Below are 27,112 nucleotides of genomic sequence, written 5' to 3'. Positions count from 1 at the left end.
GAATTTAAAACAGATCAGGGTGTGACATGGGAAACGAGCGCATGAGTCACCCGCCCACCCGCGCAGTGGTTCCCGGTACCAGCGGTTGTCGTGGCGACGGCCTCCGCGGGAGCTTTTCTGAGCTTCATTAAACAAAGTGTTTATTGAGCGGCTGTCGTGCTGACGCTCAGGTGGAATTAACTCACGCAGGAAGGTAGAAGTAACAGCTAGCGAGGTCAGCCGGTAACTAGGATCCACAATGGTTATTTCTAACCGCAGACGTGGTCAGGAAAAATGCTGATTTTGTTAAGTAGTTGTTTTGTGATAAGATATTATACCCAAAAAAAAAAGATTATAACATTTTTACTATGGCATACATTGGATTGCGAAGCTAATGAAATAAGAAATTAATGTATAAGAAATAAATATAAGTATTTAAATGGCATACCAATAAAAAATACATTAAATAACTAAATAAGGAATGAATAAAGAAATGCATCATGAAATATACACATTAAATAATTTTTATTAAATTATTTTATTTTGATAATTATTGCATTATTTTTATGTTAGGATTTTTTTTCATCTGTTTAGTATTTTAAATTTGCCTTAAAAGTCATATACTTAATTATTTTTACTGTTTTCAGTCTTTCATTTGTTTGTTTTTTAAATGATTGTACGCTGACCTTATGTACCAGAAAGGCGCTTTCAAATAAAATGTATTATTATCATTATTAAAAAGATTTTTTTTAAAGCAGAACAATAAAATAAATAAAATAAGAATAAATAAAAATGCATCTCAACTTTAAAATAAATTTTAAAAAATGAATACATTTGAAATTAATAAATAAATATATGCATAAACAAGCAAAAATATTTAATAAAGTGTAATGGAACAAATAAAAACACATATATTCAAGGATAAAAAGGTGTAAAAAACAAAAAAAAAGATAAAAGGGAATGAATCAATACAAGTAAAATAAAATAAATCCATAAAAAGATTAAAATACGCACAGCAATAAATGAAACAAAAAGCTAAATAAAAATGCATCACAACTCAAACATTTTTCTAAAAATAAAAAATAAAAAATGAATTTATAAATACATGAACAAATAAATAAAAAGATAAAAAAGGAATAACAAAATAAAATAAAACAAATAACATATATAAATTCAGGGATAAAATGTCATAACAATTTTTTTTTAAAATTATTACATTTAAAAAATATGATGAATTGAGAATTAATAAATTAATGTATAAACAAATAACAAATAAATATTTAAAAAATGAAGAAAAAAAAAAAAGGAATAAAATTAAAACATTCCAAAGCGGTGGCACGGTGGAAGAATGGTTAGCATGTCTGCCTCGCAGTTCTGAAATAAAGGGTTCCATCCCGGGTTCCAGCCCAGAGGAGTTTTTATGTTCTCCGGGTAGTCTACTTTCCTCACACATCCCATCAACATGCAGGCTAGGCTGATTAAACACTCCAAATAGTCCTTTGATATGAGTGCGTGCTTGAATGCTTGTTCGTTTCCTTATGCCCTGCAACCAAATCAGGGCGTACCCTGCCTCCTGCCCGTTGTTATCTGGGATAGGCTCTGGCACCCCGGCTACCCTCGTTAGGTTAAGCTACTCGGAAGATGAATGAGAATTTTGAAAGCAATTTGGCTTTCTTAATAAATCATTTCCAACCAACAGGAGCTGCCATCCCTGTGGGCATCGACGTGCAGGTGGAGAGCATCGACAGCATCTCGGAAGTCAACATGGTGGGTCCCCACCGCGTTTCTCGCGCCCCAGCCAGGCACCGACCCTGATGTTTTTTTTGGCAGGATTTCACCATGACGTTGTACCTGCGCCATTACTGGAAAGACGAGCGTCTGGCCTTCCCGTCTCGTAACAACCAGAGTCGGACCTTCGACTCGCGCCTAGTGAAGAAGATTTGGGTGCCGGATGTTTTCTTCGCGCACTCCAAGCGTTCCTTCATCCACGACACTACCATGGAGAACATCATGCTGCGCGTTTACCCGGACGGGAACATCCTGTACAGTGTCAGGTGAAGCATAGACATCAAAAAGTTCCACTTAACAATGGAACAGAATCTAAGATTTGTTCCACCAGACTTTAATCAAATTTAGGGCTGCAGCTTTCGACTGTTGTAGTAGTCGATTAATCGATGAACTAATTATTTCGAATATTCGAGTAATCGGATAAGGAACATGAAAAATTAAAATACCTGAGCTGAGCCTCAAACAGTATGAAAAAATAAATGAATAAGGATCTATGTACAACAAAAGAACAAATGGCTAACTTACACAGCAAAAGTCCGCTAGCTTAAATGCTATAAAATGGTACCTTTTTTTTTTTTTTTTTTTTTTACAATGCTCTCAACAAATGGTGCAGACTTATATTCCCACAAAAAACGGCTAAATATATCTATAAACTAAATTACGACTGCATTAAAAAACATTAGCCCGAACAAAAACTTAGCTTACGTTGGTCTTAACAAGGAGCAGCTGGATTCAGCCATGTGAAATGAGTTATGTCATCTTCATTGTCGCCACTAGAGGGCAGTGTATCCACCCTCATCAATAAAACTAAATGTAAACACTTTCAAAATAAACCATTACAACGCCACTTTAACTAAACGAATACTCGAAGCAATCGATTAATCGTTGTAGCACTAATCAAACTAAATAATACTTTTTTTTCCACTGAATGAGTTATTTTCCAGTCTCAGACCGCTTTTTCACTTTTACTTATAAGCAAAAAACATCTTCTTTCCTTCCCTAATAAAGATTTTTACTAGCTGCTCCCCAATCGCCATGGCAACACCACCAAAAAGGTCACCCCAGATCAAGATGGATGCTGTCTGGCCACTGAAAACTTTTCACTTTTGTGTTTTCAGGGTCACTGTCACGTCTTTGTGCTCCATGGACTTTAGCAGCTTCCCTCTTGACACGCAGAACTGCTCGCTGGAGTTGGAAAGCTGTGAGACGCAAGCAAAAAACACATTTACACAGTTCACTGAGTAAATTAAATTCTTTGGCAGATGCGTACAACGAAAACGACTTGATGCTGTATTGGAAAAACGGCAACGACTCGCTGAGGACCGACGAGATCGTTTTGTCCCAGTTCTTCATCGAGCACTTTCATCCCTCTAGCGGCTTGGCTTTCTACAGCAGCACAGGTTCGCATCAAATTATGGTCAAGTCAATCAGTGCCACCAGGAGTTAGAATTTGTATTTTTTTTTCCAGCGTTGAAATTCAAACACCGATTTGTTTTCAGCATCCAAATTAAGCTGCAAAAACATTCAGTCGCAATAAATTCTGTCAGAAAAAATGAAGTCGCAACAAATTGAATTGAAGATCTGGGATCGATTGCTTCTCCCTGGTTATTGGAATCTTGATAACCATTTGGATAACCAAGGAGAAGCAAGCGATCGGTGCAAAAATGAGTTGCAAGTTCTGCAAATGAATTTGCTAAAAAAAAAAAAAAAAATCAGTTGTAAGATCTGGGATTGATTGCTTCTCCCTGGTTATCCAAATGGTTCAGATAACCAGAAAGAAGCAATCCAAATGGTTCAGATAACCAGGGAGAAGCAATCAAAGTGTGCAAATATTCAGCTGCAAGAAGTTCGTTTGCAAAAAGTAATTCACAAAAAATTCAGTTGCAAGGTCAGGGATCGATTGCTTCTCTCTGGCTATCTGAATGTTTATCAACATTCAATCAATCAATGCAAAATTCAGTTCCAAGATCTGATTTGAATTTGCAAAAAAAAAAAAAAAAAAAAAAATCTGGGATTGATTGCTTCTCCCTGGGGATCTGAATGGTTATCAACATTCAGATAAGCAGGGAGTAAATGGTTATCAACATTCAGTTAACCAGAGAGAAGTAATCAAACCTAGATTTTTTTTTTTTTCAAATTCAATCCCAGATCTTGGACCTGAATTTTGCATTGATTGATTGATTGATTGCTTCTGCCTGGTTATCTCAATGTTGATAACCAGGCAGAAGGAATCAATGGTTGCAAATAATTAAGTTCCAAGATATTCATTTGCAAAAAAAAAAAAATTTGTAAAACATTCAGTAGCAAGATCTGGGATTGATTGCTTCGCCCTGCTTCTCAATTGTAAATATCAGATTTCTTCATTATATCTTTGTTAAGTCAAAGTAGGACATCTTCTTTTACTTTGGAAAATAACAATTCATATTTTTGCCAATTTTCAGACATCTTACTGTCTAAACTAGCTTCTTATTTGGGTGCAACAACTAATCGATTAGATCTATTAATTAATTAGTTGCCAGCGAATTTGAGAATTGATACAGTTCAAGGAAATAGTCATCATTTTTGTCTTCATTTTTTTACTTACGACATGCCTAAAACAACTTCAATGTGAATTGCGAAGGTAATTGAAAGAAGTCACATTCATCTGATTAATCGTTTAATCAATCGTCCTATTAATCGATTACGAAAATAGTTATAAGTTGCAGCCCTAGTTGATAGTATGGTATAGTGTAGTGTAGTGTAGTGTAGTTTAGTGTAGTATTATATACTGTGTATAGTATAGTGTTGATAACCATTCAGATAACCAGAGAGAAACAATCAATCCCTGATCTTCCAAATGAATTATTTACAACTGATTTTTTGCGAAATTCAGTGTTAGAAATTCTAATTCAAACTTCGCTGGCACAGATTTACTTCCATGTTGAAAGCCTACTAGAACATCTGAACTTCCATTTTCTTGAGGATGTGCCCACTTTTTGCATGTGGATTTTGCGCGGGTCAGGTTGGTACAATCGTCTCTTCATCAACTTCCTCCTGCGGCGGCACATCTTCTTCTTCATGCTGCAGACGTACTTCCCCACCATGCTGATGGTGGTCCTTTCTTGGGTCTCCTTCTGGATCGACCGACGGGCCGTGCCGGCCCGCGTCTCTCTGGGTAGGCAGAAAGTCAAGTTATTTTTTGGCTGCCATTGATTTGAATAGACGTCCAATCCATCAATCCATTTGAAGTGGGAGAGTTGGCCGGGAAATGAACGAACAAACTTTTAAAGAAGAAATGAAAAACATCCAAGTGGAAAATATTCCCATATTATGTACATATAGTGTGAGCTGGTCCTCATGGGAAACGCAGTCTTCCTAAAGGCAAAACAATACCACTTTTGTCCACCGGCGTCGCTAAAATCGAACAAAGCTGAAAAGTTACCATGTGTTGCTTTAACTTATAGCCCTTAAAAATTGAAAATAAAAGTAAATAAATCTTAAAAATGTGATATTTTGCATCTGATCCTGTGAAAATGTCTTGATTGGGCCAGATTTCCGATCACGTGATTGGATCGGGGACATCCCTTGTTCATACTCATATCGTAAGTGCTATGATATGATTGATGTTGCATCGATACCATTTTTTGGCTTTGATACCGATTCAGACGCCCTGGCGATAATGTACTGATACTACTTTTTTTTTTGATAGAATAAACTTTTTAAAAAATATTAAATTACTGCCTACTCACTTGCTAATTGCGATCATGAATTAGTCAGACGCTGCTTAACTCATTGTCTGCAATTGACAGTTTTAGACGTCCAATCAATTTTTACTGGATTGGACATCTACAAGTGATAAACTTGAGAGCAAAAGGATGATTAGCTTCTTCTTTTACAGTATTATGTGTACCTGACGGCCATCTTGGGTAGGGCAACCAGCGGTTGCAAACTAGTTCTCGAAAAATACACACTGCACAGCATCGGCACATTATTTCTTAGTCTTCCTTAATACCGTTATGTTTGACATTTTAGTGCTGTATCGGCATCAGTATCAGTGCAACCCTAGACCTGATACTTTAATCCATGCAGTGTATTTGCACAGGTATAACCACGGTGCTCACCATGTCCACCATCATCACAGGCGTCTCGTCGTCCATGCCTCAGGTAACAACACTCTGCCCTAATCTCGATCTTGCCTACTTCCTGTCAAATCATACGCGTTTGCGTATTCAGGTGTCGTACGTAAAAGCGGTGGACATCTACTTGTGGACCAGCTTCCTCTTTGTCTTCCTGTCAGTCATCGAGTACGCGGCAGTCAACTACTGCACCACTCTGGAGGAGATGAGGAAGATGAGAAGAGGGAAGGTGAATAAGATGAAAACAGTGCCCCTGATTGGGCAAATGACAGCACTTTTTGGATCGTTTTTTTTAGCTCCCGTCCACCTTCAACGCCAGCCAAGCCATGGCCTTCGATGGCTGCTTCCACGACAACGACATGGAGCTGACGTCATTCACCCGGGCGACCCTGGGCGTGAACTCCGAGCGTCTTTCGGCGACCCCGCCGCCAGAGCCTCGGCCCCCAGAGGGGACGCGGCTGCGCCGGCAGCGCTCAGTGCGAGAGAATGTGGACCTCCTGGTGAGCAACAGCTACATGATCGACTCGTACTCCCGCCTGGCCTTTCCGCTCTCCTACCTCCTCTTCAACACCATCTACTGGAGTCTCTACTCCTGAGATAAAAAATAACTGGACTGGTAAACTTTGAATTCAGCGATTCTTCCACCAACTACCAGAGGGAGCCAGCGTGCAAACTCGCTTCAAATGTTTTTTTACAACTGTATGTTATTCTTACTCATACTTGAATTTGATGAGCTTCACGTTATTTACAGTTGCAAGAATTTATACTGTAACAATGACAATGACATGGATTTTTATTTTTAAGTCTTTGGCAGCCATTGACAGCAATAGACGTCCAATCCATTTTAACTGGGAAGGGTTTACAGCGGCTCCCAGTTAAAATGGGTTTGGACTAGGGCTGTCAAAATTAATTAAATTAGTTAATGGGCAGTAACTAATTTTTTAATTAATCACGTTAAAATATTTGATCCAATTAACGCACATGCCACGCTTAAACAGATTAAAATGACACCACAGTGTCATGGCCAGTTGTTACTTGTGTTTTGTCGCCCTCTGCTGGCGCTTGGGTGTGACTGATTTTATGGGTTTAAGCACCCTGAGCATTGCGTAATTATTGACATCAACAATGGCGAGCCACTAGTATTTTTTGATTGAAAATTTTGCAAATTTTATTAAAATGAAAACATTAAGAGGGGTTTTAATATAACATTTCTATAACTTGTACTTACATTTATATTTTAAGAACTAGGAGTATTTCTATCCATGGATTGCTTTAACAGAATGTTAATGTTAATGCCATCTTGTTGATTTATTGTTATAATAAATACAGTACTTATGTACAGTATGTTAAATGTATATATCCGTCTTGTGTCTTATCTTCCATTCCAACAATAATTTACAGAAAAATATGGCATATTTTATAGATGGTTTGAATTGCGATTAATTACGATTAATTAATTTTTAAGCTGTGATTAACTCGATTAAAATTTTTAATCGTTTGACAGCCCTAGTTTGGACGTCTATAGCGGTCAATGGATGTGTTTACTGTCATTGTCCTTCTGAGTGAATAAATTAAAGTAATCCATACTTTTTCTTGCAACTGTATGTAAACAGCCACTACAAAATAAAGAGATTAAACCACTTCATGAGTCACTCAACGCCTCTTTCTTTGTTTTCATTACATTTGTATCTTTCTTACAAGGACAAGTGAGTCATTCGCTTTGAAAAGAGGCCCAGTTCATAAAAAGATAAGAGATGTGGATGCATATTTTTGAGTTACCGCTATCTGACCACCACAAAACTCATAAAAATCTTGCTACTACTTGTTATAAATCTTGTATTTTTTGATAGGAGTTGTGGAAAGTGTTTTTGTCTGTTTGCTAACTTTGCGTCAGCGACGTAACGCAGCAATTGCGCTGTTGCCATGGCAACAAGTCACTTCTTTTCTATTGCGCAGGCGCGTGCAACTAACGTGGAGGTCAGCCCGCGTAGTCTTGTCGTCAATTGACAACTGCAAAGTTCACAGGCGCGTTACACAACCGCCAATAATTCACTATTCTACTTTACTTCTTAGCCATATATAAATGTTAACCTAGTGTTTCATTCAAGTTTAATGTTGAGTTGACTTAGTTAACGCTTGCCGTTACTTTAGTCGGACGGAATTTTCGAGATGGACATAGCTAACTAGCGAGGCTAACTAGCAAGACAAACAGCAGGTGAGCTAATTTTTTTTAAATCCAGTTTTTAAGTTAGGTTTTGCTGACATTAAATGGCCACCTAACTAGCACTACTACAAACATATTTTACACAAGAGTCAAACTAATATTGTGCAAAAATACTGCTTTTAGGGCTTATTTTGTCTGTTTGTTATTACATACTGTACCATGCTAAAATATACTAATCGAGAGTCAAAGCATTTTTCCTGTTTAATTATATTTTTACGTAATTGTTCTTAATTATTTATGTTTTTACTTTAATTCCATATTTTTCTGAGCAGATATCTGGACGTTCAACTCCTGTCAGCAGTAAGTACTCCTTCACTAGCCTTTTATTTTTTGAAACATAAGAATTTGTGGCTCCAACTAAGTACAAACTGTTAGTACTTGAGCCATCTTTGATGTTAGTTTAAAAAGAAAATGCCTTTTTTGTGCTGACATGTGAAAATCATTTCATTTGATGCGGCACTGTGCATTTACACAAACCAAAAATAATAACAAAGATAATTTTCTTATAAAACTACTACTATTAGACTGACTTAAACACTGTGCTTTGGTGCCTTGTGTTCTAATTATGTGGAACTGAAACATGTTGAAACTGAAGTTAGCATGGAATTGTATATATTTAAGGCAAAAAAAAAAATGCAGATTAACCCAAATGTTCACGAGTAGTAATTAGAATAGCGTTGCCTCTGAGGCATAAGATGGTGTATAATCATGTTAACATGAGGTCTACTTATCCAGGTTTGTACACTATGAACATAGTTTTTTGTACACAATGAGAGCTTTTGCTGTTTGATAATTACACAATGTACAGTTTACAGAAGAGACTAGAGGAGTCTGTTTAAGTCCATCTAGTGTGGAAACCGGGAAGTACAACAGAGTGGAGGCTGAGCTCAAACTTCTTGTGTTGGCAATACTCAGTTTTCATAATGTTGCTGCCGGCACTTGAAAATTGTCTTGCGGGCAACAGTTTGGACTAGGGCTGTCCCAAAATATTGTTTTTCTCCCGATTAGTCTGCAGACGTTTTTAACGATTAGTCGACTAGTCTAATAGTTTTTTTATGAACTTCAAAAAAAAACTTTTTTAAGAACATAATTTTCAGACTATAAGGCACTACTTTTTTCCCTCACTTTGAATCCTGTGGCTTACTGTCCAGTGCGGATTATTTGTTGATATATTAGGTTAGTTGGTAACACTTTATTTGACAGTGGCGTCACAAGACTGCTGTAAGACCGTATTAATTATGACATGACACTATCATGGGCATTAAAGGGTACGCAAAGGGGGTGTGAGACATGATTAGAACCGTTATGTGCCAAGATAACAAATATTGATAAAATTAACAAAAAAATCAATCACATTAATGAGCAATTATTGAAAATGGATCGAAAATGACGAACATTTCCGAAAGTGTTCCGGAAATGGGGCGGGGACGTCACTACAAGTGAATGAAAGTCGAGGAGGAGCCAGGTGCCATTGTTTTTTATCGACAAGCGAGTAGCGTTCGGGTTTGTTTGACCAAAACATCACTAAAATGGTTCAAAACTGATGTGCTATGTGGTGTACAAATAGCTATTTATCGGAATATAGTATCCATGAGTTCCCGAACGCGAAAAAAAAAGCTGGACTACGCAGACAATGGGTAAAGTTCGTCCGTGCAAAGAGGGATAATTTTCTAGACACTGCCTCCGGCACGGTTTTCTGTGGTGCGCATTTTCCACCTGAAAGCTTCTCGATATATGGACAAGTGAAATCAAGTTTTGCTAAAAGATTGCTGCTCAAAGGAGATGCGGTGCCCACCATACACGCGCAGCCACCTAAATGTCCTGAGATATCAAGAAAGAGGAAGATGACTGGCAAAGGAGGGTAAGGCTAAGCAAAGGAGGGGAGCAGCCAAGCTCGAAATGGCCAGAGTGAGTACTCTTTTATAATAAAAAAAATATCACGCATTGGATACAGGACTGGACACATGTATAAATTATCGCTCGTAAAATATATAGAACAAATCCTCTGATCCCATTCATATTTGTGTCTGTTGGCAGAGCGAAAAGCTATGATAGCGCAATAAATGATAATTATTCTATACATTACTTTATTTTGCGGTCACGGTGCATCAGCTTCACAAAAAGAAATGCAAAACAAATCATTGGTGTTTCACACACGATCTGCTGCCGATGTTTCATCAGTGTCATTGCTCCCCTCAATGACCGTTTCATTACGCTGCATTGGCGTTCGTTTGGGCTCAAATTGCTAACCTAAAACACCGACTAAAGCTTCGTAACTCTCCTCGTCACCATTAGATGAACATTCGTTACGTCCTTCTACGTCGGATTCGTCGCTGAAACTAGAAACGAAATTGTCTGCCATTAGCGCCGCCATTCAGTATTAAAGCACTGAGCCTTTTTCTTGTTGAAGAAACACCCCTCACTGTCAATTCTGAATTCTCTTTTATTGACAACGAGGGGTGTTTCTTCATGAGGGAACCTGGAATATGTGCAGGACGAACACAATGCAACAGCATAAACAGCTCAAAACACCCCTAATTCTCCCCTCACTAGAAGGAATTATATTGATGCAGACAGGCGCTGCCGCCCTAGTGGCCGGTGGCACTCTCTTCACTTGTAATGACGTCACGCACAGTCTGCCAGATCTTGGGCGCCGGTCGTTTTAGCTTGACAATCGATCCAAATTTCTCTCATTTTCTTGTGTGTAGTTACACGAAGTGGCATGATATGAATACAAAAGGCATGCGTTTATGGATAAATGATGGAATATTAACATTCCCCAGGGGTTGACATACCCTTTAATGAATGCTTATGACGGTTGTCATTTAGTGTCATCCGGCAAATTATGTCACTAACTCCTATTATATCCATTCAAAAGTGAGATAATTTGCCAGATGACACTTAATGACATGTGATAAGCATTGATTAATGCTCTTGCCAGTGTCATGTCATATTTATGATGGTCTTATGAAAGTTTTATGGTGCCACTGTCAAATAAAGTGTTACCAAATACCGTGACTGGCAATGAAATATCTGCAACAGTAACTGAAGAAATAATTAGCACAGAACATGAATTTTGATTGTCATTTATAGAGGTGTGCGAAATTTCCGAATCTTAGATTATTCGCGATTCGGCCGTGAAAGATTCGAGAACGTTTCACAAACTTTCAAATTCCGATTATTGAATTATACCAGGTAAAGCGGAAGTATAACACAGTCAGCGCGGTCTTGGGCGCAATGAGGAACGGACCGAGAGTAAATATCATGTTCAACTCATGCCGCTAGATGAAAAAAAACAATCATACCTGACTGCGGTCGACAGCCGCTACAAACAACGCCCGGTTGCTAGTTGCTACAAACAAACGGCTACAGTAGATCATATGTATGTAGAACTAGATGCAAAATGACAGACGACGGCGGTGTTAGAACACGTATTATTGAACAGAGATACAAAATGACGGACTTGCCAGCGTTAGTAAACAGCCGCCATCTTAAAGCAGTGGACTTCTCTAGAAGGCTCTGTTGTGCCGAATCTAATTAACTTTTTATCTAAAATACTCCTAAATCGACAAAATCTTGATTTGAATCTATCTTTAAATGATGAAACAGTTTTAAAACTTTGACATCTCAAAAGCAGACAGAAGGGAAATTATGGAATAACGGGAGCAACTTTTACAACTAACGGTTGATTCACAACAATAAATTAATTGAATGTAGTTTAAAGCTGCTGATACAGAATGGGTACTGGAGTATTTTATTTACTGTTATTATTGTATATTTGTTTACTGGTTTATGCTAACTTGATACTGAAATAGTAGTTTGGTTTAGCCTGAGAGGATTTTTGAACAATTTTGGAACTAATGTACAAAACTTTATTTAAAAAAAAAAAAAAAAAAAAGGAGGGGGGTGCATCAATAATCGTTTTATAATCAAATCGGAGCCTCTGAATCGTAATCGAATCGTTAGGTGCCCGAAGATTCCCAGCTCTAGTCTTATGACAGTTTTATGGTGCCACTGTCAAATAATGTGTTACCAAATACCATGACTGGCAATGAAATATCTGCAACAGTAACTGAAGAAATAATTAGCACAGAACATGAATTTTGATTGTAATTTACATCGGTAGCGCTGCAATGCATGCTAGGAGGCACGTTTGACAACAACAGTGTTGACTGCAGCTGCGAGCAGAGGTTGACTGTCTCCCTCAAGGGAGCAGTGATAGCCAAATGAAGCTTCTTGAAGCAATTAAGCTTTGGAGCCAATTGGTTCAAAGCTTCATGGTGGTTCATGTGGTCTCATGATGCCGCTGTCAAATAAAGTGTTACCGGTTAAAATCTTTTGGTCTAAATACCCCATAATACAGTGAGGACAGTTGCGGCTTATAGTCCAGTGCGGCTTATCCATGAACAAATGCCATTTTTGTGTCAAATTTGGTGAGTGGCGGCTTAAAGTCAGGTGCGCCTTATGGTCCGAAAATTACTGTAAACTTGCAATTAGATTTTTGTAGATGATTATTAATTCACAAAAACATTTTGGAACACTTAAATTCTTTGTTGAAGTACAAATAAACACATATAACAATAATAAATCACAAATAAAGAATGAAGTCAAATGCTGATGGCATTAACTAGTGCAAAAGAATGGAATCTAAACAGATTCAGAACACTGTGACTTCACTTTTCCAACAGGATTCAAAACAATTATTACCGTATTGGCCCGAATATAAGACGGCCCTGATTATAAGACGAGCCCCTCTTTTTCAAGACTCAAGTTTGAAAAAAAGACATTTTGAACACCAAATTAATTTTTATACAGAAAATAATTACAGTACATCCGAAAAAAATGATTGTAACAATATATTTGAGAGAAAAAACATGTTATTTTGCCTCATTCAAATCTTAATATCTGAAAATTTAAATATGTAAACTAAAGTACAATCACATTCGTAAATGAATGGCTTCTGGTTTTTGAAATGTAAATAAACCAATCTATTGTGATTAGAGCTGAAACGAATACTCGAGTAACTCGAGTTTAAAAACTGATCCGAGTAATTTTATTCACCTCGAGTAATCGTTTATTTTGACAGCGCTAAGCATCACGTTTTGCTCGGACTACTTTTAATGCGGGACAACGCGCTGTCACGTGCGGAAAGGAAGAAGGAAAAAAAACAAAAACTTACTGCAGGCGACAGCCGCTACAAATGACGCCGACGTTGCTAAATACTAGCCCGCACGATGCTACGTTGGTAGCAGGTAGCGTCTGATGCGTCTCATAGAGATCACATGTATGTTGAACTAGATGCGAAATGACATACTCAGCCGCGTGTGGGCAGCTTTAGTAAACAGCCGCCATCTTAAAGCAGTAGAGCGCTAAGCGCTAATAAAGAGCGCTAAGCGCTAATAAATAAGATTAACGTTACTGTCACTACTAGCTCACGTAACGTTAGCCCTGCGGAGGGCTAGGTTTCTATTAGTTATGACCACTGTCGATGCGTGGCTAACGTGTCTTACATACAGGCTTTAACATAACATAGCATTGTGGAGTGATGAGGGTGTAAAATAAAAACTTAATAATGCTAACTATCAATTTTAGCTCAGTAGTCACTGCTGGATAAAGCACCAAGTAGCACTGGTCCCTAATGCGCTCCAATACAGCCTGTATCGTACATTTATTTTGAACACTGCAAAAATTCAAAATCCTATCAGGACTTACAGTTTAGACTAACTTAAAACGTAACTAGAACTTAAAAATGGCTTGACACAAATAGAAATTCAATTGAAACACGTGGGAAAAAATCCTAACTTTTCAGTGATGTGTGTTATCAAGCGTAACGGCATTTTTAGGTAAGATATATATATTTTTTAATAAGATCTAAAAGTTTTTTGAGTGAAAGCAGTGAATTAGTCTTTTTTTTTTTATTTTATTTTAGTTACATCTGAGATGCAATGTTGGCTGTTTTCAACAATATACATCGAAAATAAATACATTGATTGCCTGAAAATGGTTCAAGATTAGATGAAATGTCTTGTTTCAATGCAAAAATATATATATATTATATTCGGGCCAATACAGTACTTTCTACAATTACTTTCTGTTTTTGTAGTATGCCTATATTGTTCTCACCATTAGAGTGAGCACCAGCAGAGTAGATAAATAAATGTCACGTATGACTGAAGTATGTGGAAAAAAAACTTTACGATGGACGTTGATACGACGCTACAATGGAGTATTAGGGCCAAATAAATACATTTTTAAAAAAAAGAAAGAACGAGATTAAAGTCGTAATATTGCTCCGAGAAACAAAAGTCGCCTTATTAGGTAGGGGTAATGTAGCTATGTGCCGCTACGCACTTTTCATACATGTACCTTTGCTGGGCTTTGACAAAGCATTAGAATAAATTCTTCTATTGATTATAATTTGATGTAAATAAAGCAAAAATAATAAGGATTTTCTTATTTGTAAAACCAATTGTAAAACACAAGATGCTTTCAATATTGTTGATATTAACGTAGGCGACAACACAGTACGTAAAGTACATAGCCACTTATTCAGCTACATTAGCCCGACATTAGCCCCTAATAGTCTGTCGTACGACCCACATAAAGGCAACTACAATAAAATATGTTGTCATATGGACTTATGATCCGCCAGCTTGTTGTCTTCTGTCGTCTTCCAAAATTATACCTGAGTGACGGTTCATTCACGTACAATGTGCTGCCATTGTTTGCAAGCTTGTCATTGAAGAGACAGCACACGACAGTGTACCCTCAATTGTTTCGCTTTGTGCCGCTTTCCCCGCTTCAATCCCGAGCGTCCACCATTCTCAACTTTCCACTCATATATTTTTTAACCCTTTATTAACCGTCGACGGGATAGTGTGCTCTCCGGGAACTCTGGTTTCCTCCCACGTCCCAAAAACGTGTGGTAGGCTGATTGAACACTCAAAATTGTCCGTAGGTATGAGTGTGTGTGTGAACAGTTGTATGTCTCCTTGTGCCCTGCGACTGGCTGGCAACCAGTCCAGGGTGTACCCTGCCTACTGCCCGTAGTTAGCTGGGATAGGCACCAGGACCTCCGCGACCCTCGTGAGGAAAAGCGGCATGGAAAATGAATGAATGGGATAGTGTGCTCATCGACGCATTTACGTCATCGATGACGTCGACTAGTCGGGAAAACTCTAGTTTGGATACCCTGGTCTATACGAACAGAAGTACAAATACTATGATGAGTAGGGTTGGGCATCATTTGAAATTTAATGATTCAGGTTCCGATTCCATGTTTCGATTCCGAACGATTCTTGATTCCGATTCTTTTAAGAGGCAGGGTCAAAAACACAAAAAAAAAGCCAGTGTCAAAAAATCTAGTTTAAAAATTTATTAGTTTATATTAATGTCTTCTCAATTGTTAAAAAAATTATATAATTTTCAAATGTATTATTATTATTTATATGAATTTAAAATTATTATTATTATTAATACAATTAATATGAAATTTATAAATTATATGAACTTCTCACAGGGTTATTTTTAACACATCAGTCTTTGAACTTGAATGTGATGAAGTTTCTTTCCTCAGGAGTGCACTTTCACAATGTTTATTTTTCCAAAGCTCACGGAGAAAACATTTACTTATATTCTACAACGAGCTGTAACGAAGCATTAGCATAAATTCTTCTATTTATTATAATTTGATGTAGATGAGGCAAAATAATAAGGTTTCCTTATTTGTAAAACGGATTCTGTTGTGTTTACAGACACATAAAATGTTTATATTGTGACAATACCAGCTATGCCAGTGAGTGGCACTGTAGGAGTGTGTATTTATAATGCGGCGAAGAAGAGATGAGAGCGTCTGGCTAGGATGCTTTGTGATGTGATGCTATGTTTTCACTGCTTCGAGTTCATGAAAAAAGTAATCGAATGCTTCATTCTGCATAATGCTTCTTTCTAAATAAGCAGCACAACAGATTCCAAAACAAAAATCCTTTTATAATACTGTTGATTTTAACGGAGGCGTCTACTGCTTTAAAATGGCGGCTGTTTGCTAGCGCCAGCGAGTCTCATTTTGCATCTATTTCTCTTTGTATGTTCTAACGCCGCTGAGTCTGTCATTTTGCAACTAGTTCTATATACAGGACTATAGCCCGGCGTAATAATACGACTTATTCTCGTACTATTTCCCATCCATCCATCATCTACTGCTTAATCCGGGGTCGGATTGCGGGAACAGCAGAAGACAGACGTAATGTATTTTCACTTACCTGGTTCTGACGGAGCAGCGTGTCAACTACTATCACTCGGCTAGCTTTGCACTTGGCACTTAGGCTATATTCCATGAAGCCGGTCGTGCATAATTGGTCGTGCACCCCCCTTTGCATGATATAGTTGTGTTGCAAATTTTGCACTGAGCTGACTGGTCATTTTTTGGGGGGGAAAGTAGCCAAACTTTTGAGCGCCACCGCACCGTGTCCACGGTTGTAATCAAGTTGCAATGCACAACCACGCGCTTCTTGTGGCTTCTTCGTGGTTTTCGGCAGCATTTTTTTTCCCGCTCGGCGGTCAGGGCATCGAAATATTGAATCGAAATTTTAAAATTCGAACGGTTCCGGGAGAACCGGCGTGTTAGAACTGGGTCCCATCGATGCTCAATGCTCGATGCCCTACCCTAATGATGAGTCTAAGATGAAGTAAATTCAGGTAAGTGTTGTTGCTAAGGGGGGGTTGGTTAATAGTATAGTGGTAGCTATAGAGAAAAACTTGCTTAATCTGTGTTGGTTGAGAAACATTGTTATAAACCATTCACAAAAAAGATGCATAAGAGCTTGTAACTTTCAGAGCCGAACTTGATTTGACCTCTAAACTATGTGGGAGGGGGTAACTTTCATCCTGCAGCCACGAAGAACTAATGTACATATTCACTGAGGGAGGGGCCAACGTGAGAGTTGGTGGAAGTGAAAGGGAGCAGCAGGAGTGGAGGAGAGGCGAATAATGGGAAGAGTGGGAGGGGGAGTCCTGCACTGTGATTGGGGGCCACTGGACCATGTGCTGACCCGCCGCACACACACACATTGAGTCACAACCAGTGTTGCGTTGAGTGGCAGGGACATATGAACCCCTTCACATGTGCTATTCTGGGTAAGGGAGGGGGTTAGGGGTGTGAGATCGAGGGGGGGGCAGAGCCTCTTGTCCTTCCGCATGTGAGTGAGACCACGCGAGGACCTTTCCGCGTGTTCTTGCGTTGAATTGTCCCCTCTGGCAGGAAGAGATGGGCTGCTGCTTCAGCAAGGAGGCCGTACCGGCCCAGGCCAGCGAGAGGAGCAGCCTGCTACACGACCCGTGTCAGGACAACATCAGTGACAGCGTGGAGGAAGTCCGACAACAGGCCGTGGCGGTAGCGCAACACGTGTGTTTGGAAGAAGAAGAAGCAGGACCGGGTCATGAGGAAGCTCATCCAGGACCGGACAGCGAGAAGAATCCCCAGGTGAGGAGCTCTCACGAGGAGGAGCCGGCCATTCTTATCTGCGATGCCGCGGCGCTCTCGACCCAAGCTGTGAGCAGCAATCCCTCGCACAGCTGTGAACCGGCGCCCTATATGGAGGTACTCACCCAAAGTCCGGCCCGCCAGAACATCGTGGAGAATGCGACACGCCGAGCGCTGTGGTTCACGCAGAAGATTCTCCAGCCGGAAAGTTGTTGGGCCAGTCCTACCGGAACTGGCCCGGAATTGACACAGGATTCAAATGTGTCATCCATCTTGGGACGGGATCAGTTTCCCTTTAACAGCGAAGACTGTATTGTCACAACAACACTGGGTCAGGATTTCCAAACGCGGACGCAGAGGTTTTATAGCATCTGCTCTATTGACACCAACGACCTTGACCGAGATGAACACATCCTGGCCCAAACTTTTGAAACTTGCACAGATCCCGGCCTATCACAGACGGCTTTACCTCTTCCTTTTGTATCTCCGCAGCCTCTCAACACACACCCGCCGACACAGACCAGCGGTCAAGTTGACCTGCAGATGGCAAGTGGAACCTCAGAAGTCAACGTGTCGTTGCTGACAAACCCAGAAGAGGACTCTATGTCGTATACAGAGCAGAATATGCCTACGGAAGTGCAAATCCTAAAGCCAACACCTGCCACCTTCCAGGAGAACCAAATAAATTTTGTCCAGCACTCAGAACCTGTTAATCAGAGTCCCAAAGACGTCCATTTCCGTTCTGAAATGGACTTCACGGAGCAGGGTGACAAGGATGAAAAATGTTTACTTGGGATGGAAAATGGCGGCTTTGCAAATAAACACCAGGATGACGAGGTTTTCCTGCAAAACCCAACTCTCCAAAAGCAATCCGCTTCACCAATCCTGTCAAACGAGTCTCCTCGACTAAATGAAGATGCTTTTTTGACCCATTCGACGCTGACAGAGCCACGTGCATGTTCAGCAGGCCAAACCTTAATAGAAACACCTGCCATCTTCCAGGAAAACCAGTTGGACCACCTCCAGTACTCACCGGCAGTTAGTCAAAGTCTCAAAGAAATCCATTCCTTTGCAGAACCTGACATCAGGGAGCACCACGACAAAGCCGAAGACAAATTTTCACCACAGAGAGAAGATGGTCTCGTTCACATAAACACGAAGGCATGCGAGAGAGTTGAATATCCTCGACTAGATGATGGAGACAACTCTTCAGATATCAAAACCTCACAGAAAACTCCTGCAATCCAGTCTGAAAATATCCAACATTCTAAGCCAGCAGGTGACAATCTCAAAGAAGTCCCTCTAATCCGTTTGAGCTGCAGTCCATGTTCACTACAGAGAGTAGATGGTCCTGCAAGTAAACGTGAAGAAGACCCATTAATCCAAATCAGCACGACTCTTTCACCAGGGTCTCCTCTTTCTGTCCTCTCAGCCTCACCCAATCAAGATCAAAGTTCAGAATCTCCTGGTCTGGATCATGAAGAAATGAACATGAAGGTCAGTCCACCTGCAGTCGTCTCTGTGCATCACACAAGTCCCGGAAGTTGTCTTGAGTTGGACTTCGAGGTGGCGCAGACAAGTTATCTTGATTCAAGCCTCTCATCATTCGAGAAGAGGAGCAGAGACGGCCTGAAATGTCCAAGAGAAGAGACGAAGACATCAGACAATGGATCATCAATTGACAATGAAGAAATGGCATTCTTGCCTCCAGAAGATGATTCCAAAACATCTGACGCTCAAACGGTTAATGCAAGCAGTACGAATGACGTTTCAGGCCAGCGTCAGGACATCGCCGTCCCATTGGAACCGGACCAGCTGGACGTTCATGCGCTAACACCATCTTACGAGATCCATTTCCTGGATCCTGAGGCACCCAGCGAAGAAGGCGAACGTGAGGGCGGCATGAGGGAGATGGTGTCGGATCTTCTGGGCGAGGACGCCGACCCCTCCGTGTACCACTTGGAGCACCAGGCCTGGATGGTTGCCACTGTGGAGGACGGCCCCCAGGCGTGGATGCATGGGGCGCCCCCGAACCAGGACGAGACGGCCGTAGCACTGCAACCCGATGCGGTCCTGCTGGGAGCGTTCCCGTACAGTACTGTTATTTCTCATCCAGGACCGTGCGAGTGGGCTTGGCACACGGAGCGCCCTCAGGTCGTAAGTGTTGCTCTTTGAGATAAACATGAACAAGCTTTCGCGCCTTTTAGCAACCTGATTTCTACGCAGACCCTCAATCCAGAGGCAGAGGTCTGGACCGGATGTGGCTTCAGCTACTCACAGCCTCAGCAGCCGTGGTTGCAATTCCCGAGTGAGCAGATAGATCTGCAAAGTGAGCTTCCATCACATCACATCTTTGTTCTTTTAATGACCAGTGTGATGTCAATGTGCTGCTATTCCTCTCTAGACCAGGGTCTGCTCGTAGGGATGGACCACATGAGCGTGGCTGAGGTTGAAGCTCAACCCAAAGCAGCGGGAGACTGCGTCCAATCAGAACCTGACACCGGTGAACACCTGGGCCGCGTCGTTTTCATGGCAGGTTTTGTGCGTGAGCTCAAAGCTTTGTTGTGCTTTTAGGTGTACGTGTCGAGCCGTTAAGGGCTGTTCTGGAGATCTGTCTAAGCAGGTGAGAACATTTCTCCTCAATTCGGCGTCCGCATGTTTGCGCAAGCTACTGTTTTTGATTCCAGGGAGAACTTGGCCAAGGACTCGTACCTGCAGTCTCAGATGGACGACGAGCAGTACGTTTCTTTAGCGACGCTGGCTGACCTCCACGCCGTCAAGAGCCTCGGTGCCGATTTGCAGCTCGTCGCCAGTGTCGTTAAAAGTCAGTGTCCTTACTCCGCGAGTGCTAGGTTTTTATATGCTATTGCTGTTTTGTTCTTTTTATGTGATGAGATGTTACTGTGCCCACCCATAAGAACAGAATTTGGGAGTTTTTTCCTCCCTTTTTTTTTTTTTGCTATTGGCCCCCAAATAGTCCAAAATTGACGATAATATTTAGAAAAGATTTTTTTTTAATGAATAATATATTGAACAACTAATCATTGATCGATTGCTGTCAGATTTCCCAGGAAAAATGGATTGGACGTCTATCGCAATCAGTGGAAGAAAAACACTTAGCACCTAGTAGATTTGATGTCTATGCATGTCAGTGAGTTAAAAATGAATTTCTATCATTCGCAGCTCTACCGCAGGTCCAGATGTCGCCGTGCCAGCAGAAAGTGCGCGCAAACCAAAGTCAATACCTCCTCATCCTGCGGGAGATTCCTAGCAGCACCCCTCGCGAGGAAAGACCTACCTAACTCTCTATCGTGCTCCGTTGCTCTTTTTCTGATCTAAAGTAACTATTGGCCACACAGGAGGTGGAAGCGCTCTTCCGTGCCGAGAAGCTGCCCGAGTTTTTGAGCTGCGAGTTCGTGAGCAGCGACAACTGGTTCATCACCTTCAGATCGGAGGCCGACGCCTACCAGGTGATTTCACTGATTAAAATCAAATCAATTGAGAGTGTTGCACAGATACCAGTGCCAATATTATATTGATACTCTCTTGCAACTATATTATTTGCTGTATTGTCTTAGTGAGACACTGCTTAACACCCTGGTATGGGTGACAAAAAACTGAACTCCTCTAAAACTGGACTTAACGTTATTTCCCAAATGTAAGGCGCACCCGTGTATAACACGCACCCCAAATTTACTTGTAAAATCTAGGGAAAATTATTGTACCCGTGTATAACGCGCACCCTAATTTTAGCACCAATAAATAGAAGAATACAAGAAAACAGAGCTCGTGTACAGATACAGAAATGTCATTTTACTGACTGGTGAAACACAGCACAAGCATAGAACATTGGTAGATCAAAACATTACCGTAAAATGACAATATGCACGGTAATAATATGATCTGACAACTTTTCCAACTTACCAGAATCCAGGAGAAAACAAAACAGATGTGACTTTTTTTTAAAGGCTGCTGTATAACTTGCTCCTTTCATCACGATGAATAAATGTTTCTTCCATGGATTGATACAGTAAAATAAAAGTGGGGACTGAAGTCTGAAATCGGAACGAGTGCATCGCTGTTGACTAACAAGAGGAACTATTGTTATTTGGGTTTGAGTTTCCCGAGGGACAGATATAATTGACGGACACTGGAAGTCTGTGTTGTGTTACGTTTGTTATGGTCCGAGTTGCCGTGTTGCAATAAACGTTGACTCAAATGAGTTCAAGAAACTAAATTCTGTGCTTTATGAAGAGTGAAAAAAGCAGAATTTAACACAGACGAAATCGTTCGACCAATCAGAGTGAAGTATTACCGAAACAAAATGGTGACGTCATGTACCGTAATGGTCCGCAACGGATCGCCGCATACGTTTTCTTTAACACAACATGGCTGTGTAAATAAAAAAATCGGTCTTTATATTTCTGTCTCCCCCCCTGTACCCGTGTATAATGTGCACCATGATTTTACAAGTTGATTTTGGGGGAAAAAAGTGCGCTTTATATTCGGGAAATTACGGTAAATGTACATTCGTTCATTCGCTCCCACTTCAAACAGATTGGACGTCTATGGCCGTCTGTGGCAGCCAATTCCAGGCAGTGAGTTGAGTTTGGGGCATTCACGTCATTTCCTGTCAATTTTTGGTCACTTCCTTTTCCTTTTGTGGCATTTACAGGTCACTTCCTGTTGATTTTGGGTTACTGAAAAGGAAGTGACTCAAGAATGTCCCCACATGAATAAGATATGACTCAAAATGAACAGGAAGTAGCCTGTAAATGCCTTAAAATGAATAGGAATTGACCTGTAAATGGCCATAAAAGTGCTTTCAGTGCCATTGACGGCACTAGAAGTCCAATCCAGTTAAGATGAATTGGATGTCTAGCGCCGGTGAGCTAACGTAGACGCTTATCTAATGGAAGATTTTGGTTGCAACCTGTTGGTTCCTTTTTTTTTAAACAGTGACAACTTTTTTAAATGATCTATCAATTCTTGGCAGGAGTATACTGATAATCTTTTAAGCTATATAGTAGTGCGATACACAGTATTGCCTTTTCGATATATCATCACGCCCCTATACTCGCCAATACCGATTCCTGCATTTTAATGTCGTATCGGTGCGACTCTTTATTATATAAGAGAAATCGAAGATAATGTTCCATTTGTGGTGCATGTCCTCAGGCCTTCGTGTACCTGCGAGAGGAGGTCCGAGTGTTCCAGGGGAAGCCCATCATGGTCAGGATGAAAGCCAAATCGACGACCTTCACGTCCCACGCGCCCCCTAACGGCTTCGGCCCGCCTAACGTCCTAGTCGATTACCAGACTTCCTTTTTACCTCCCGACGCCTACCAACCGCTTTACGAATTCACCACCTACCCCGCCTGGTCGGAATCGGGGTACTCGGAACACGCCGCCGAGGTGAGTCGTGTTCTCCGTCACGTCTAGGAGAGCTTTTCGAAGTTTTCCAATTTCATCCACAGTCGCTCCAGCCCAACGGCGCCGTCAACGGCGTACTGACGCCGGCTTACTTTCAACCTCACGTCCCACGACGGAGATGGAAGGCTTCCAGGACGGGCGGCGCCGATGTATTCAGGAGTCAGAAGGATTCCGCGGAGAAAGTTTCGGAGGCTGTTGGCACTTCCTGGAGGTCCGGTCGAGGGTGGTCCGGTTATAGAGGCATCGGGCCAAGCAACAGGCGTGCCAACAAGTCGGCTACAGCGGCCCCGTCACTGGGCGGAAGGTATGAAAAGCATTATTTGAAGCAGTATTCTGATACAGTATAATAATAAAGTAAATATGATCAAAATGTTAGCCTATTATAGGGCACTCATTGGCTGACATCCACGGCACTAGACGTCCAGTCCATTTTGACTGGAAGGTGCCGAATGATCGTTCCCGGTCTAAATGGATTGGATTGGATAGGAATGGGAGGGGGGCAAATGAACGTTCCTAGTCTAAATGGATTTGATGTCTGGTGCCATCAATGGAATCTAAATAGTTAACAGTAAATATTGTCTCTTTTAATTTTTTTAGATCTTTTTTTTTTTTTAAATTAAATTATGACACCTACTACCTCGTAAAAGACACCTGTCCACAATCTCAGTCAGTCACACTCCAAACTCCACTACGGCCAAGACCAAAGAGCTGTCGAAGGACACCAGAGACAAAATTGTAGACCTGCACCAGGCTGGGAAGACTGAATCTGCAATAGGTAAAACGCTTGGTGTAAAGAAATCAACTGTGGGAGCAATTATTAGAAAATAGATGAACATACAAGACCACTGATAATCTCCCTCAATCTGGGGCTCCATGCAAGATCTCACCCCGTGGCGTCAAAATGATAACAAGAACGGTGAGCAAAAATCCCAGAACCACACGGGGGGACCTAGTGAATGACCTACAGAGAGCTGGGACCACAGTAACAAATGCTACTATCAGTAACACAATGCGCCGCCAGGGACTTACATCCTGCACTGCCAGACATGTCCCCCTGCTGAAGAAAGTACCCGTCCAGGCCCATCTGCGGTTTGCTAGAGAGCATTTGGATGATCCAGAAGAGGACTGGGAGAGTGTGTTATCGTCAGATGAAACTAAAATAGAACTTTTTGGTAGAAACACAGGATCTTGTGTTTGGAGGAAAAAGAATACTGGATTGCACCATACCCACTGTGAAGCATGGGGATGGAAACATCATGCTTTGGGGCTGTTTTTCTGCAAAGGGACCAGGACGACTGATCTGTGTAAAGGAAAGAATGAATGGGGCCATGTATTGAGAAATTTTGAGTGAAAATCTCCTTCCATCAGCAAGGGCATTGAAGATGAGATGTGGCTGGGTCTTTCAGCATGACAATGATCCCAAACACACAGCCAGGGTAACAAAGGAGTGGCTTTCGTAAGAAGCATTTCAAGGTCCTGGAGTGGCCTAGCCAGTCTCCAGATCTCAACCCAATAGAAAATCTGTGGAGGGAGTTGAAAGTCCGTGTTGCCCAACGACAGCCCTAAAACATCACTGCTCTAGAGGAGATCTGCACGGAGGAATGGGCTAAAATACCAGCAACAGTGTGTGAAAAGCATGTGAAGAGTTACAGAAAACGTTTGGCCTTCGTTATTGCCAACAAAGGGTACATAACAAAGTATTGAGATGAACTTTTGGTATTGACCAAATACTTATTTTCCACCATGATTTGCAAATAAATTATTTAAAAATCAAACAATGTGACTTTCTGGGTTTTTTTTCCACATTTTGTCTCTCATGGTTGATGTTTACCCATGTTGACAAATACAGGCCTCTCTAATATTTTCAAGTGTGAGAACTTGCCCAATAAGTGGTTGACTAAATACTTATTTGCCCCACTGTACATACAGTATAAAATAATTAAGGAATTATTTTCCACCTTCAATTGCTGAGTTTTCTCTGATTTTAAAATTTTACTCCAGATCTGTCAACGGTGGTCCCAGGAAGCGGGAGAACCCGTGGTCTGCCACCAAGACCGTCGAAGGTCACCATGTAAGTCTATACCGACTCTGAACCATCCCTGACATTGACTGCTTTTCTTCGCGTTCGCAGAAAGGACCTCCGCCTCGTCCACCCACGCCCATCGAGCTTGGCGTGTCCAACTTTCCTCCCCTCGATGCTAAGAAGACCTCTGGGCCTGCGGAATCTTTGTCCGACTCCACCGAAGACCCTGCTGGCGAGGTAAAATCCCGTAAATAGACAAAATTTCCGGGCCGGCTTTGACCCCGAGTTGTCATTGGACAGGCCTCACAGAAGTTGAGCTACGCCGCCATCTGCCAGAAATCACCTGTTAAAGACAAGTAAACCGAAACGGTAACGTTAAGCCTGCACCTGGTGGATTTTGTGGTGCACTGGTCTTGGGTTTCACATGTTTTTTTTCCCTTTAGGATTGTTTGGATTTGTTCTGATTCTTCGTTTGTGTTAAACTCATGTTCTACTGTTGGTGAGGGAAAGATCTTGATGTTTATTTGATTTCTTTCTTCACGGGGTTCATCACTTTAACCCTTTTGATCCCTGAATCTACATTTTAAAAAATATTAGAGTATTAGAGGAATGCATGAGCACATAAAAGTTTTTTTTTTTTTTTAAACTAAATATAAAAAACAAAAAATTCAAAAGAAAATACAGCTAAAATGAGAAAATCCTAAAATATGAAGATGCAAAATAATAAGAAATAAGATATAAAGAAATTCATTGTAATTAAAAAAAAATTGTTTCAAAATTACTAAATACGTTTTTAAAAAAGGAGGACTTTACTAAATTCATTTTTGATTGAAATATAAATATAAATAATTAAAGCTCGATATTTTCTCAATTTCTTTTTGTTTATTTATTTATTCAAAATCTTTTATGAATATTTTAATGACAGATTTTCGTAATTTTTGTCGGTATTTTTCAATTTAATTTCCGATTCATATATTTTTTTAAATTATTATTTTGATGTACTTATGTATCCCTCTAATCCTTTTTCATGTATATTTGTTCAATGTAAATTCAGGCATTAAGAGGTTAATTTTCAGTTCATTTCCTTTTTAGTTTTAGATAATGAAACAACCCAAGATGTATATTTTTGTCTGATTTTATCATTTCAGCTCTTTTAATATATTAACGAAAATACATATACAGCATACACAAAATGGCCCCTAACTCATTTGCTGCCATTGACAGCAATAGACGTCCAATCCATTCAAAGTGGGAGGGTTCAAATGGATTGGACATCCACTAGTGATAATTTTGTCTTTTTTTTTTTTTTTTTTTTTTTTTTTGTATTATTACCAAGATCTGATGTTATTTAACTCACTTCCTTACACTGAAACGAAAGTTTTGTCAATGTAAACATTTAAGTCATCTTAAAAAAAAAAGCACTGGTCTTCATGTTTAACTTGAATTTGACTTGTTTGAATTGTTTTTGGAAGCGTTTCAATGTAAACCAAGATGTATATAATAGTGAAAAATATTAAACAAGTGCCTTTTTGACTGGAAGTTGTGTTGCTTTCAATATATTCAGTCCGTACCGCCTGGTAAAAATAGGACTTTTTTCAATGTATGCTTTAACATTTGGGTCAAAACAGGAATGTTGCATTGTGACTGGGCGTCCACTAGATGGCAGGTGAGTTCCATTTTTCGAGAATTCAAGTTTTTTTTTTTCATAGTTTAATGTGTTTTCATTGCATTTGCTGAACATATGTCAAAATTGTCCTAGACCGTTTGTTACCTATTTTGCCTATGTACAAATTGGAAGTCGTTGGCTGCCATTGACGGTCATAGATGTCCAATTGATGCAGTTTTTTTATTGTATTTTTTTGTTTTTTTATTTAATCTGGGATGATTGTTTTCTGGAAAAATGTATAATTGTTAATAATCAAAAAGCATTTTTAAAATGTTCAGTTTGTTATTTGTTGTAACAAATTAGTTGTTGTAACAAATAGACATCCATATGGATTGGACGCCTATTGCCGTCAATGAGTTAAGTAGAATGTATTTGAATTGTTTGAAACGTTAAATTACATTAG

At 40.3% G+C, this 27,112-nt stretch overlaps 2 protein-coding genes across 9 annotated transcripts in view; both read left to right on the top strand.

The window, feature by feature from the left end:
* LOC130908687 (gamma-aminobutyric acid receptor subunit rho-3-like) overlaps window positions 1-7,514 on the top strand; it is a 52,377-nt gene extending 44,863 nt beyond the window's left edge. For 2 of the 4 annotated variants that reach the window (XM_057824387.1, XM_057824384.1), the window contains exons 3-9: window positions 1,679-1,746; window positions 1,810-2,033; window positions 2,886-2,968; window positions 3,030-3,167; window positions 4,769-4,921; window positions 5,849-6,111; window positions 6,179-7,514. In XM_057824387.1, coding sequence (XP_057680370.1) covers window positions 1,744-1,746; window positions 1,810-2,033; window positions 2,886-2,968; window positions 3,030-3,167; window positions 4,769-4,921; window positions 5,849-6,111; window positions 6,179-6,478 — 1,164 coding nt within the window. In that variant the 5' untranslated portion in view covers window positions 1,679-1,743 and the 3' untranslated portion in view covers window positions 6,479-7,514. The remainder of the gene's footprint in view (window positions 1-1,678; window positions 1,747-1,809; window positions 2,034-2,885; window positions 2,969-3,029; window positions 3,168-4,768; window positions 4,922-5,848; window positions 6,112-6,178) is intronic. The other 2 variants (XM_057824386.1, XM_057824385.1) reach the window with 2 other exon arrangements.
* Window positions 7,515-7,851: 337 nt separating this feature from the next.
* On the top strand, window positions 7,852-26,572 carry LOC130909054 (uncharacterized). Of its 5 annotated transcripts, XM_057825122.1 has the most exons (16): window positions 7,852-8,097; window positions 8,379-8,406; window positions 17,366-17,587; window positions 18,080-19,744; window positions 19,814-19,916; window positions 19,992-20,090; window positions 20,162-20,210; window positions 20,275-20,411; window positions 20,771-20,876; window positions 20,949-21,057; window positions 22,766-23,002; window positions 23,065-23,324; window positions 25,022-25,091; window positions 25,152-25,280; window positions 25,344-25,412; window positions 25,487-26,572. In XM_057825122.1, the coding sequence occupies exons 3-15, from the start codon at window positions 17,372-17,374 to the stop codon at window positions 25,401-25,403; spliced, it is 3,240 nt and encodes a 1,079-aa protein (XP_057681105.1). In that variant the 5' UTR covers window positions 7,852-8,097; window positions 8,379-8,406; window positions 17,366-17,371; the 3' UTR covers window positions 25,404-25,412; window positions 25,487-26,572. The 5 variants fall into 5 exon arrangements, with proteins under 5 accessions (XP_057681105.1, XP_057681106.1, XP_057681103.1 ...); XM_057825123.1 differs by lacking the exon at window positions 17,366-17,587; XM_057825120.1 differs by having other exon boundaries at window positions 17,370-19,744.
* The last annotated feature ends 540 nt before the right edge of the window (window positions 26,573-27,112 follow it).

This window comes from Corythoichthys intestinalis, chromosome 20 (assembly GCF_030265065.1).
Source record: "Corythoichthys intestinalis isolate RoL2023-P3 chromosome 20, ASM3026506v1, whole genome shotgun sequence".
In the NCBI taxonomy this organism is placed as follows: Eukaryota; Metazoa; Chordata; class Actinopteri; order Syngnathiformes; family Syngnathidae; genus Corythoichthys; species Corythoichthys intestinalis.
Note: the sequence above shows the minus strand (reverse complement) of the source record. Positions and strands in the feature narration are given on the sequence as shown.

Coding starts and splice junctions, on each gene's coding strand:
- LOC130909054 (XM_057825120.1), top strand. CDS start 17,372: ATGGGCTGCTGCTTCAGCAAGGAGGCCGTACCGGCCCAGGCCAGCGAG. Junction 23,003..23,064: donor ACTCGGAACACGCCGCCGAG/GTGAGTCGTGTT, acceptor TTTCATCCACAG/TCGCTCCAGCCCAACGGCGC. Junction 23,325..25,021: donor GCCCCGTCACTGGGCGGAAG/GTATGAAAAGCA, acceptor ATTTTACTCCAG/ATCTGTCAACGGTGGTCCCA.